The sequence below is a fragment of the Lottia gigantea genome (assembly GCF_000327385.1).
Source record: "Lottia gigantea unplaced genomic scaffold LOTGIsca_66, whole genome shotgun sequence".
Classification (NCBI taxonomy): Eukaryota; Metazoa; Mollusca; class Gastropoda; family Lottiidae; genus Lottia; species Lottia gigantea.
Genome location: NW_008710245.1, coordinates 90,659 through 104,837, shown reverse-complemented (window position 1 = coordinate 104,837; position 14,179 = coordinate 90,659). Strand labels below are relative to the sequence as shown.

Below are 14,179 nucleotides of genomic sequence, written 5' to 3'. Positions count from 1 at the left end.
TTTCATGTTCATAGCTGATTTTTGCACCACAAAGAAGAGTTAGGGCTTATGTTAATGGTTACAAATCTGGCATCACATATCTGTAATAATTTAAGCATCAGGAAACATAACACTAACATTTGACTGATTTTGGTCAATCTTATTTCATCAAAATTGTCCTTTGGCACTTGTCAAATTGACCAAATGAGTATTCCAGCAAACTGAAAAATACTGAGCTCATTTGCATACAGAACAATTATAATGAGATTGCAAATATCTTCTTTATTTTGGTAGAAATTGCTTTACTTACAATTAACTACTGAACCATTTCTACTAACTAAGGTCATGTTAAACCAAGCAGGGATTCAATAGGTAAATACTTAGCAGATTTCCAATCAGATCATGTAGTGAAATTAAATCTCTTTGATTTATGCAAAAACTGACCAGGTGACCAAGTACATACATATGCTAAAAAACAATAATGCCAACTGAGCTCATGTTAAACCAAGGGTCAAGCACACAGGGTATGAAGAGGACTAGAAAGGTTAAACTGTTTTTAAACATGAGAAGTTAGTTGACCAAATGATTTACCATTGACTATTAATTTGTTATAAATGTCATCAAGCAGGTTCAATCAAATTACTACACATGTACAGATCATCACTCTCATTATGTAGTTAAAAAAAATGTCGAGGTCATTAAAGTCATGAAGTTAACCTTCCATCCATACATTAAATTTGATCTTCAAATTGGCAAATAGTCATTTTGTTCTACCATTGCAGTGCAGTGTCCATAGATCCATAGTTTACAAAGATAAGGTAACTATGGGTTCTATGGTCAGTTGGAAATGGTCATGGCTGGGTGTAATGGTGGATTAGGGGAGCATACACATGGCGCTCAACTTCTTGTAAAACTTATCAAAAATTCTTGAGAAAAAAAATTTGTAGGCAAATTAGCAATGGTCACTCCAATCTTATTGTTCTTAACATTATTTTGATAAGAAAAACCTTGTTCCATCTTACCAAAACATCTTTCACATTTTATAGAATCAATAAGAAAACTTCTTAATTTGATACATGTTTAGATCTGTGAAAACATGTTGATTTTTATCTGATAGGATGGACAAGAGGAAATGATGACCTGATGAGGGGAACTCCATCCATAGATTTCAACCTGTCATGATTTACAAGCTCAGTAGAGGCCAGGAAATCACAGCAAGCAAAACAAACACACCAGCTCAAAAGAAACACACTGAAGTATCTTGTCAAAGAAAGAAACAAACATAACACATGGGTGTAAACAAATCTAGACTTTGATCAGCAGCGTGTTTCTGTCAGTAGTTGTACGGTCAGAGTCAATATCAAGGGATATTACCAATCATACTTTAGTCTCAGCCAATCTGTAATAGTGTTCACAGCTCAGCGTAAAAATTTGTGTCTTAAATCATGTGTGTCCACAATTTTTCTTGCTTTAAAGTTAAAAAGATGAGTCGTCTTTTTTGAGACAGTGCCATATCATCTATAAAAAATAGGAAAAGAAATTCATGAAGGAATTATGCAATATTCTTCATTTCTAGTACTTCTGAAGACTATTTACTTTTTTATTCAACACTCAAATCAACCCCCAAAATGGCGCACCTGTCCCTTCAACATTTGCAGTACAATATTTAGAATAGATGATGTAGAACAAAATTTTAATGATGGATTTCTTCTTTCTCTTTTCAGAAATAAGTTCTGAAGTCAGTAGTAATCTTGTAGAAACTGCACCAGAACCAAATGATGATTTTACCAAAGTTTTGATTCCTTCCGAAGAACTCACAACAACAGAACCTCCGAGAAATTTAGTGGATCCAGTTCCGGTGGACACCAAACTAGTGGATAAGGTTGCCGTGGATACTGTACTAGTAGAGTCGTCTGCCAATAAAACAAACTGTACAAGCAATGACTGTGATAACCTTGATATTACTATTAAATGCCCTCCAGATTCTAAACCTATACAAAATTCCACATCTTTAGACGAAAGAATAAAATGTCAGTGTCGACCAGTAGCGTGTAAAAAGACGACATGTAGCCCTGGATTTTATCCTGCTGTATTAACCAAAGGTCTTGGAATACCAGGCTCCTGTTGTGATGAGGTGGTGTGTAAAAGATCAGGTAACTGGCCAATTTTCTTATTTTTAATATTTTACATGCAATAAATGGAGATTTTCTAAGCGTTTCGAGCATTCTTCCGAGAGAAACTATATATCGAGTTGGGGGTCTTTTATTATTTTGATACATATTCAGTTGGTGAAAGCCTTAACCATTTGATGTGGAAAAATATTCATCCTGTAGATAGAGGATAGACACAATTTACATTTTAAATCAATACAGCAGTCTGAATCATAAATCAAAGTCGAATATGACTGAATTTACCTGGTAAGCAAATTGAAAAGAGACCAATCCATGTATTTTTCATAATCCCTTAAGGCTGATCAATAAAAATGTAAATGATGTAGGTCCTACCAGAAATATTGAGGTGTATCGCACATTAATTATGGTCTAATTCTTTGACCTAGAAATTGAATAAAATGTAGAAACTGTTTCACCTCAGGACATATTTCTACAAGCTGTGAAGTCTGCCTTTGATCATTGAATATACTTGAAATGAAGTTGTGAAGAGGTGGTCCTTTGACAAGTTTGATGTTTGATGGAAAAAAGGGAAAACACTTGTAGCAGACGACAAATCAAAATGTTTTCTACTTTATCTACAATTTCATACTGTCAGTGTCCATCATTCAAAATACATACTAGGCCAATTCCCTTACAAAATGTCCATTCAGAATCCCAAATAGTTGACATTCTTCTAACCATTAACACATAATTGGATATCTCATTTGTAAGACTTAATCTTGCTGTCAAGAGCTCGGTCTATTTGGATATGACATGTTTTTTATTCATCTTGTCTATTGTTATACATCTCCTAAAAAGTTTGACGTAGTTTTTGTTTAAGTGTGCCGTCATTTGTTTTGTCTGGGGTATATATTAATTATATCTTGACAGATGTAGCCTCATGTCCACCTTAATATTCTATTTTCATATTTACTTGTTGTTTATGATGACTTGACTGTCAAATATAAGCTATAAATTAGCCGCTTTAAAGTGGAAAAAAATTGAGTAGAAACAAATTGAACAAGTTTGTATTATCCTTCTTAATATGGACCTGTTTTAAAGTGGCATTTCCCAGAACTGAAGCTGGCCTGTCTGCCCCCGCTTTCAATTTTTAAGTAGTGAAAGAATTACAAGTTAGATCCCCACCCCCCATTTTTTGGCCACTACTCGCCTTCCTGTAATGATTCTTAGAAATGCCTCTAATGCAAAACTTGCAAAAGGTAAGCTCATTGTCCATGTTTTATAATTTCTGAGAAAATTAGATAGCTTTTGTGAGAAACAAGACCCAGTTATTTTGAGAATTTTTTTGGTTAATTAATTAGGTCCGTACTGCATCTCCAGTTCTAAGATTCTGTTACAGGTAGTTATTTTTGGAAGTTAGTAGGACAGGGTGCTGATATGTTAATATGGCCTTTTATCTAATACTTTTATTACTAATATCTGATGATAGAATCTGTCATCAGCTAATTACTGATATAAACCTAATTCTATGATACTATATGACATATTATCCTTCTTCCTATTTAGTCATGATTATATAAAAATAAGCAAGGGAAACAAATCAGAACATTATAAATAGTAAGTGTTAGTCATCGCATTAGTCTGATCCATTTACTGTCCATGGTTAATTTGGGCATTCCTGTGGAAATCTGCAACTTGAGTTTAAATGGTAAATATTATTGAAAGTTAAAGATAATGGTATATGTAAATGCTTATAGTTTGTTGTTGAACAGAAACATTTTATAACTTTCACATTTGAATCTAGTAATATCTCTGTATACTTTGACCCTTTTCTTCAATAAAATATCAAGCCTGGCTACTACCAATCACACCCAGCATCCTAAAGAAGCATAGTACAGATGTATTATTGTCTTGAGGAGAGACAAGTCTTCCTAAAACCTGACCCTAACCCCCAAAGTTGTGTTAAAGACACCCATAGATTACCTTGTATGCTGTCGCTGTTTGAGCTTACTTATATCATCTAAATATAATTTTGCACTGAAACAACCATTCTGTTGAACAGATTCTGCTCCTTTGCAAAATATTTATAGGCAAATCTGAAATAGTTTATTTAAGTCTTTAACAGAACACACATATTTCTTTTTGGAACCAATATGGCTAAGAAAAAAGGCGGTAAAACCAGAGTATATGTTATTGACATTTGTTTAAACATCTGAAGTTAATTCTGTTGTACATTATCAAATATTTGAACAATCAGGAACTGCAGGCCATTCATATGTCTTGTAAAATGGCAGCAGACTATAACCTGATATTGTCAAAATAAACCTGCAATGGCTGCACACATGTTGTAAATATGTTGAAATGATGTAAGCAAGATTTAATAGTGCCGCCATTTCCTTCCAGAAGTTTTTTTTAAATAATTACTGAATGTACAGAATGAATTTTACATCCTTTGTTCTGCACCTTATTAGGCTAATGACTAGGTTAGGTTGGTACAGTACACTTGGCAGAAAGATGTACTTTTACCTTGAACACCGTGCTCTACCATTACTTCTATTTTGATAGATATGGGGCCCATTACACATTCACTTCATTGAAATAGTCACATTGGTCCACCAAACATTAACAGATTGCAGTGCAGATTCTTGGCTTCTCTTTGTGATTTAGTTGCCAATTTTGCAAAATTTCATTAGGGCATGTGTTATTGCAACCATTGTAAAAGTGGTCAGCTAGTGCTAGTAAGAAACTAGAAAGAATTGATAAGATGCTACTTATTGGATGCTCTCTTGGAAGACATTTGATTGAAGTATGATTGACAAGAGCTTTTCTAATGCTAAAACTGTCTTCAGTGAAATGTTTTGTTGAAATTTGGTATCCACTACTTTATGCTATTAAATTCCCAGATAGAATTTAACCAGAATTTCCAGATTTCAGACTTTCGTCAGAATCTTTTATTATTTGAACAGTAACAACAAAACCTTATCCTCCTTCTGACAAAAGGTTTCTAAATATTGCCCTCAACTGACCTTTTGACACAATCTTGTGATCATGTTTTGATGACATATGATATTTATGTATTATAACACATTATGTACAAAGTTTTTAAATTGAAATTAATTGAGGAAAGACATTTCCTTAAAAGGACAAAAACAAATATCATTTCGTAGCCACTTCTGCCATTAAAAAATGTAAATTGATAGGGAGTGTGTGTCATTGCAATAACAAAATGATTTTATAATTTATAGCTTGTCATAAAAAAATAACAAACAAACATGCAAACTTGTAACCAAATATACTCCATTTTGAAAGAGATTATGATGTGGGCGTTTAGTGAAAATCTTAATCTTTCCCATACTTCATTTTTATTACAAGATTTTGTTACCTAAAACTACACCATTTCAGACTTTTTATCAAAAAAAGTTGTACACATGTGTTTTAGACTATTTCAATTTTCATGTCTTATGGTCCTAAAAATTAATATAGAAATTTCAGTTACTAACATTAATTTAGTTAACACATGATTTCTTTATACGTTGTTTCTTGTTGAATGACATGCCATAATGTAACAAATTGAATTAGGGAAAGTTTTTAATTTGATTTCAATTTGGGTTTCATGAGTGTTTGATTGTAAAAATGTCATATACCCAGTACTTCAAGATCAAAATGTTGAATCATAAGAAGACTGTTCAGACTGTAACACACAATGCCAAATGAAAAGTTGATCAAATCTAGGACTAGTTTTGTGATCAAATACCATGGTCTGCCTACTGAATGATCATGAGAAGATGCCTCCAGAAATAGTTTGTATACAAAGGGAATTCAGTCAACTCATGTTTAACTCATTGTAGTCCTGTCTCAAAAACTTATCATCTACCTTATTTCACTGTTAATATGAAAATTGCTATCATATTCTTGTCATCTTCTACTCCAATTTCTACTTGCTTTAAATTGCTGTTAATCACACAGTTCATGAAATTTCTCCTCCTATGACCATAGAGAGTGTTGCCTATAGGGATATCAAACTGTGTAATCTTACACTTATTTGGTCCACTGTCGATCACCATTCAGTTTACTCTAAGATATCAGCATATTAGTGAATTAGTCAAGCTTTTAAAATGACACTTCAGAATAATCTTCAATGGAAACACATTATGTATATGATGATAAATTGTTTCGCATGACTTAAACTTGTGTCTGGATAATAGGAGCACCTGTGAACAGATACAAAAACACCTCCATTAAGCCGTAATTACCATTTAAAATTACCTTGAGCCAGTCAAATTTAATATGACTATAGACTTAATGATATGTGTAATGGTCCTTTTATTTCATTGTTAATATAAGAATCAGGATTATTATGATCAGTTTCCTCTTAATTCCTCAATTAGCTCTTAGTATTCTTTAGAAGTCTATTTCCTTCGGGATCCAGTTGGGGTTGTCCAGACGCTTCAAAAAACCTTTTCAAAGAGATTTTATTAAGCTTCAAGCCAAAGTACCAATGTTAACTTTCAAACTTTACGGCAACATTTCATAAGTGAAATACACATTCCAAAACATATCTAATTAGTAATAGGCAACTTTTCTTCTTGGACGTAACTTTTAATGAATAATTTTAAATATATATCTGCTGTATCTTATACTTGAAAATACTTCCTGACAGACCATTCTAGAAATCTACTGCTGCTATTGTATAATCCTGATTGTTATTCCACTCTCTTGATAAATTGTTTATCATGAAAAATAACTTTGGTGTACTTTCCAACATAGCATGTAAACCAACTATTTAAATAGCTAGAGGGCAAGATGGAAATCTGGTCTATTTTTTTGTGGGTAAACACTTGTGATTTGAACAGATATTAATACATCAATGAAGATTACTACTTTTTAATCTAACGCAAATCACAAAAAAATGTATGAACACGTAGAAAAGTTTATTCCCAGTTATCAAAAACTTTAATTTGAGGTCAATAATTTTTGCAATCCTTGACGAAAAGTAAAACTTCCAGAAGTTCCATTGTGGGCTTGACCAATATAAATATATAGGGAATAACATGTAAAAAACTGATCATACTGAAGCCTTTTATTGTGTTTACAATCTTTAAAAAAACAGCAACAGAGTACAACCAGACACATTCACTAGATATCAGATGATGTTTCTCCGTAATCATGTTATATAGTTTACATTGTTATGAATTTTATCTTGGTTTGACACATATATTGTGCATGACAGGTTTGAAATGAAGGTGTTTGACGAGTTTGTCATGTACATTGTATGTGTGCAATAGGTTTGACATGTAAGAGTGAAATTAGTTTTACGTATACATTTGCGATGGGTTTGACATTTATGTAACATAATTGTCTTTGACAGGGTTTGACAAGAATGTGGATAATGGGTTTGATTTATTTTTTTAAGTGTGTTGGGTTTGACACGTCAAAGTTTTCACCTTATTATTCTAACCCAAACCTCGGACATTGATACTAATATTGTGACATACTATTTGTGTGGCCATGTGTAAGATCATACCAACATGTGTAGAAGTATTTTGTATAATGTTCATTGACATATGTCATGTCCTCATTATCTCATTACTTGACATCCATGACTTTAGGCTTGAATAACTTACAGTAAAGGTCTCCATAGATACTTTCTTAAACTCAAGTGACACAAAACTTTGCAAGAAAGTCATGCAAAGAGTGTGATTGAAGAGAACCACAAAGTTTGGGGGTCCAAAGCACATTTAAATTAGATTAATTAGTATTGGCAAGACTTCTAGAATAGAATTGCAAGACATACCTTAATCTTCATTTTTAATATTTATTTCCTTGCATATCATCTCTTCTTTTTGAAGACATCTTTTTCATAATTTGCACATTTCAAAAGAAGTATGTTCTCTTCTTGTGACCTTGGCCAATGCTTTTATAGGAGAGTATCTTTTATAACACCCAACACAGGTTAGAAAATTTCATAAGAATATACATGAAGCAACTGTAAGGCATGAACATTTTTTAACTTTCAAACCATCTGCTAATTGTTATATTGAGCGCATAATTAATTATCTTTATTTAATAACATGTATTAATTTATTGTGGTTATGAATAGGCATAAATGTGAATTAATTAGGCATAAAACACCTGCAGGCAGTCAAACATGTCAAAACTTTAAAGAGCTTATCTAGCATCTGTGATGTTTGATGTACCAGACCTGCAAGAGATTACACGTAGCACGCAAGTGTTTAATTGTTTGGTAATTTGGTTTCATGAAGAGTTGTCATATTTTATTCAAATGCTTTTTAACAATTAAGTCAGTTGCATCGTGGAATCACTGAATTATAAATAAAATATATTGAAAGATTCAAGAATGTATTATGAAATATTTTTCAATTGTCTGTATAAGTTTTGAGATGAGTCATGGAAAATTTAAGAAAAGTACCTACCTTGTTTGGTTGTCTGCTCTCCACTGCAATTTCTATTTTGTGGAGAAATTTAGAAGATTATTAAATGTTTGTTGACACTCAATTGTTTGGGAAGGAATTTTCTCAATTAGAAATGATCCTGAAACTAGATTTTGTGGTTATAATTGTCGTTTATTTATTTTCAGCACCATGTAGATCTGTGATATGTCCTGCTTTAGAAACTAAAACTTGTCCTGATGACAGTTATCCTTTACCTAATATATTAACAGAAGATGACTGTTGTTATATTCAACAAGGGTAAGTAGGTCTACTTTTCATTTGTCTTCTACAGACTGGAACATTGCTAAATTTATTGGCCTCAGGTGCCAAAAGGCTACACTTCATCATCAACACATTGTGAATAAAAATTTTTTGAATTTAAAAATAATCCCTCACAAACTAGGCTTGGTTTCTTTTGCATTAAAGATGTTGTGCATCAAGCAATCTGCCGACCCTATCTTTTTCTTTGTGAGCCTCAAAGGCTCATTTACAACATCTGCAACATTTACAGGAGTGAATCATTGTATCTTGATCATCAATTTTACCTTATTAACGCTCTATGTTACACCACAAGATTTAACAGAATTTATCTCTTAAACAAAAGAACTCACTTGTTACCATTTGGACTGGACACGTGTTTTATTTATTGAATTTCTTTATAAAATGAAGAATTAGAAAATGAGTTATATTAAGTGGTATATATATTTATTTAAACTATATATCTATTGTATATCAACATGTATAGTATATCAATATAATTGTATAGACATATAGTCCACGACATGGTCTTCATAATATTAAATAAGAATGGACCACATGCTAGAAACCAATAAAATCAAAATAATAAGTTAATAGTTAAACCATAGGTCTTCAAGTACGTGAAAGTAATAGTAAATAGACTTTTACTTTTTTACTGCGGGATCATTTCAAGTTCACAATAGTGGTCTCAATTAGTTTTTAGAGTGCTCTCTGCCTATTTCTAAATAATTGCCATCTCAACATCTGTGTTTTACGCTAAATTTGAAAGCAATTTGTGGTCTACATATCTTCATACAAGGTGTTTTAGTATGAAATAGAAAATATTTATCACTGACCTTGAGAATAATTTGAAGCGTGTACTTTTGACATTAATTTGTGCAAGCTGGAAAATATTTGATAACAAAATGAATTTAAAAGCTTAAGGTCAAATATTAAATTTAAAACGAACAGATGGATCAATCAGTCTCAATTGCGACAGAACTATACATTTTGCAAACAGCAATGAATATGGTATGGTATGGTGCAGCAAATTCCAACTGATCGGTATAGCTTTTTTAGATAATTAAGTGGATCTTAATCTAATTTGTTAACTTCATTTGTCTAGACTCAAGTCTACATCTGAAACAATTCAACAAGGCACAAAAACTCATGTTTACTAAGAGCTCATGATTACAAAGAAATTTATCTCTTTAAGGAATTAGTATGAAAGTAAACAGTGATTACAAGTGAATTAAAGGATTCGAATGTAACAAATGATCCCGTCTGTTTCAGCTTAAAAAACATGCTGAATTAACTTGATGTATACAAATGACTTTATGTTTTCAAATTGTAAAAAAACAAGATAGTCATTTGTATTCCTCTTTTTATTGCCCTCACAAAATTCTTGTTTGTGTCAGTTTTTTGGCAGCCAACTTCATGATAATTAATAGTAAAAGTAGTTTTAATGTGTTTTAGCCCATGGTGAATAAAAGGTGGTATTAAAAAACCTGTCAAGTATTTAAAAAGGGTTGATACAACTTTTTCAAATTCCTGAAATATTTTTAAACTTGACATTCGTTTTGGTAATTAACATGAGAAAAGTAGAAAACTTTAATTAAAATGATTAAAAGTTTTGCAGATGTTAACAATTTTCTCAAAAGTTCAAGAGTTGTCAGCCCATATTTGGACATACAAAAACAATACATACCATACTCTTCCTTTATGATTACCCAATTCAAATTTTATGTACAACATTATAGATTCAGATTATCCAACCTGGTTATGTTCAGAACATAATGTTCTTGTAGTTAAAAGCTACCTCGCTGAAAGGGAATCATAATGTATTAAGGTTTTAAGACAAACTTCTGCTTCATACTGATAGGGGTGACATGGAAATGAGACAATGAGCACAACCATGTGTGCTACATGGCTTACTGATCAAAGAGATGCAGATGTTTAGAAGGGAATAATCAGCTTCAGATGGTGCATTAAAAATCCTAAAATGGATCTTGAAAGGAATGAAAATTTATATCAGGGAAGGTATGAAAACCTTATGTCTTGGAACTTTGGAAGGTATGAAAACCTTACATCTTGGAAGGTATGAAAAACTTTTGTCTTGGAAAAAAAAATAATATGTTGATACTACGACATTGCTGTATTTTCATTATCTAATTAAGCCATGGGTACCTGTTTAGTTGTCGATTCTACAGGGGAATCAAAATTACAAATTTTTCTCATAATCAAATCAAAACTTCACACCTTCCTCACCAAAAAATATTAAAAAATTTAGTCATAGATGTTTTGAATTCATCATGTTTCATACATTTCCAAACTTTAACTAAATTGAAATATCCATTGTTCTTTAGTCATCTAGTTCAAACAGAAAGGACATTAACATCAATGAAAGAGTGTTTTAAAAGTTCAGATTGTTGATAGTATTATCAAACTTTTTATAATTCAAACCTTTGACTTTAAACAAAATATATTTTTCAGTAATTGAAGAGGGAGGTTCTTTTGAGATAAACTCTTCATAATGGCTGATTTGGGTCTAGAGCGGAAATAAGGGTATTGTTTGATAATTGAATACTTATTTAAACTGATCGGAGGTTTACAATAGAACTAACATTTATCTGAAAAGTCTCGTAGTAAAAACAGACACACCTAACCATGCACATTTTATACTGTAAACGTAGGGTTTGTCGACAAATGTTAAAGTTGAAACCAAGACCACAAACTTGGCCCAAAACTCACATGTGACAGACTTGGGTAAATTTATTCATCTAGATTAACAAATTTGATTATGTCAGATGGATTCTGTGTCGATTTAGAAATAAACAAAGCGGAGAGTTATGTCAGGTGCCAAATTGATTAAATTGTTCATATTCTCAACATGTAAATGGCAAATGTTTCTGTTATTTAGTTAGCCATGTGACATACAGATTTGAATAGTTTGAAAATGTTTGGCAAGTTACGTCAAATCATTTACTTGTACTTAGTTCTTTGCATAAATGATTAACTATTTTATGAAATGTTTTGAACGTCATCTAGAAATTTCATTCTGTTTTATCACTAAATCTATAAAACAAAGAAACAGGCTAGTTTGTCACAGAGCTCTTGATTTAAAAATTTTACATAGTTCTTGATTTCTATAGCTCTTGATTTAAACATTAAACATAGTTCTTGATTTAAACATAACTCTTGATTTAAATATAGCTCTTGATTTAAATATATTTTTGATTTAAATATAGCTCTTGATTTAAATATAGCTCTTGATTTAAGTATAGCTCTTGATTTAAACATAACTCTTGATTTAAATATAGCTCTAGATTTAAAAAATATTTTTTAATGCATGAAGTAAACATCTTAATTACAAAATCTAGACATAGTTCTTGATGCTTATTCTGAATATTTGTATTCAAGTAATATCAAATAAATCAAAGCATAGACATATCTTCAAATATCAAATGTTGTTGATATGAATTTTCTGAAGAAAAACGACCTTAGTTGCAAACTTTTTATGGTAAAATGACTCGTTATTTTTTCAATGTTTGATACTGTAGATCTAGTAGAAACATGTTTCAAATCATTTGATATTCTCTATCACACAAATTATTCACAGTATGTATTATCTTCATGATGGTATCACATGTATTTTGTCTTCCTGTATTTTTTCTTCCATCTGAAAACCGAATTATCGTGGTTAGATATATATTAAAAATACTCCATTAGTTTTACCACATGCAGGATATGTATTTTTTTTAATCATTTGAAGCAATCTCCACATGCCAGTTGAAACTTGAGAAATTTCAAAACAATCTTTTCCACCCCCTCAAATAAGACCGACTAAAAAATTTGAAATCTGACAATTTATTTGGCCTCTCGTAACAGGCACATGTTACTTAATTTGTCATAGATATAAACATGTTAAAAGTTAATAGATTTCATTTCCTTATCATTTCATCTTAATATTAGTTTATTTTATCAGGTTTTTTAAAAATATAAATATACTGTATCAAGATACTTAAGTATCTAAAAATATTTTGATATCTTGTTAAAGCTATGATTTATTTTGAAAAGTTTGAACTCTTGTTTGCTTTGAAGTTAATTTGAATCAGGGCTGTTGAGTCAATAACTTTGTGCCAGACTCAAAAGTATGCTATTGTTTCCCAGTCAAAAGTCATCAAATTATGACTTATACCATACCCCATCTTACAATGAGCCAATATAAAATAATAAAATGAACTGATATCAGAAGAAATCTTAGCATGTAGTGTAAATGGAAACTGATCTAGGCACAACTTTACTGTGGAACTCTTCAAGAACAATTGCTCTGATGTACTTTACATGGCAATGAATAATGACAAAATTCTACTGGAGAAGATGATGGTTGTCTGTTCTCAGAACTGTTCCAAGACCACGTCTAAGAGCATTGTAAATTCTTATGGTTCTCAGAAAGCTTCATTGATTCGTTTTTCTTTCACCTTGAAATGTTTTTATATTTCAGTTGTAAATGTAAATCAGAAGATAACTGCCCTGCAGTAAATTGTCCAGTTGGATATCAGATACAAGTAATCTCTAAAGCTACAGGACTACCTTCATCGTGTTGTGACAAATTCCAGTGTGTTAATGGTAAGATTATTTTCTCACTTTGTCTATTTTAAACTAGCATACAACATGACTACATTCTTCAAAGAACAGAATCATAATCTACTGTTCAAATCTTTGATGTTTTTAAAAGAATCACCACTTTTCAAAACATAAACCACAAGAACCACAAGAACCACCCACGATTGGCCAAATCAAAAAAGCTATTCTAGAAGCACCACCAATTGGTAGTGGAATAGCTCAGGAATAGCAAGTTGGGTTGTCCTGTGCTCAATATCAGACAAATTCTGTTGCAATGGCCAGTGCTTCTAAGGGTTGGCCCATCCCTACCTCTCACCATTCCAATGAGGAATAGTCTGCTGTGCCAATATATTAATTTCTGGCTGATACTGTGAACATTAGTACCTGGCAAGCTATCTTTTCAAACTGTTAAAATGTTGAAAAAGGTCTGTATTTTAACCTTATATCTTTTGAAGGTTTTTAATGACATTTTGAAGGTGTTTGAAGTTGTAACATTTTAACAAATTTTATCACCGAAATTCAACAGACTAGTTTTCTTGAACAAACAACTTAGATGTAAAAAAACTGAAAAAAAAAATGAAATGTTCAACTTTTTGACACCAAAACGTATTATTTTATCGCTTGAGTTTTAAATCTATTTTTAGATACATGCACAATGGGAGGTGAATCATTAAGTCAATCTAATGCTTTTAACAATGCATTTTTGGCACTTATCTCAACCAATGTTTAATTGCTACCTTATGATGAAAAAATCATCAGTTATGTCTTGAATTT

The 14,179-nt window shown here is 31.6% G+C and overlaps 1 protein-coding gene across 1 annotated transcript in view; it reads left to right on the top strand.

Annotated features, from left to right (window-relative positions):
* The window catches only part of LOTGIDRAFT_71199 (hypothetical protein), a gene marked incomplete at both ends in the record, with an annotated part of 59,603 nt that overhangs the window by 24,340 nt on the left and 21,084 nt on the right, over nucleotides 1-14,179 (top strand). Inside the window, 3 exons of the mRNA XM_009064846.1 lie at nucleotides 1,749-2,132; nucleotides 8,689-8,800; nucleotides 13,284-13,408. Of these exons, the coding sequence (XP_009063094.1) occupies nucleotides 1,749-2,132; nucleotides 8,689-8,800; nucleotides 13,284-13,408 (621 nt within the window). The remainder of the gene's footprint in view (nucleotides 1-1,748; nucleotides 2,133-8,688; nucleotides 8,801-13,283; nucleotides 13,409-14,179) is intronic.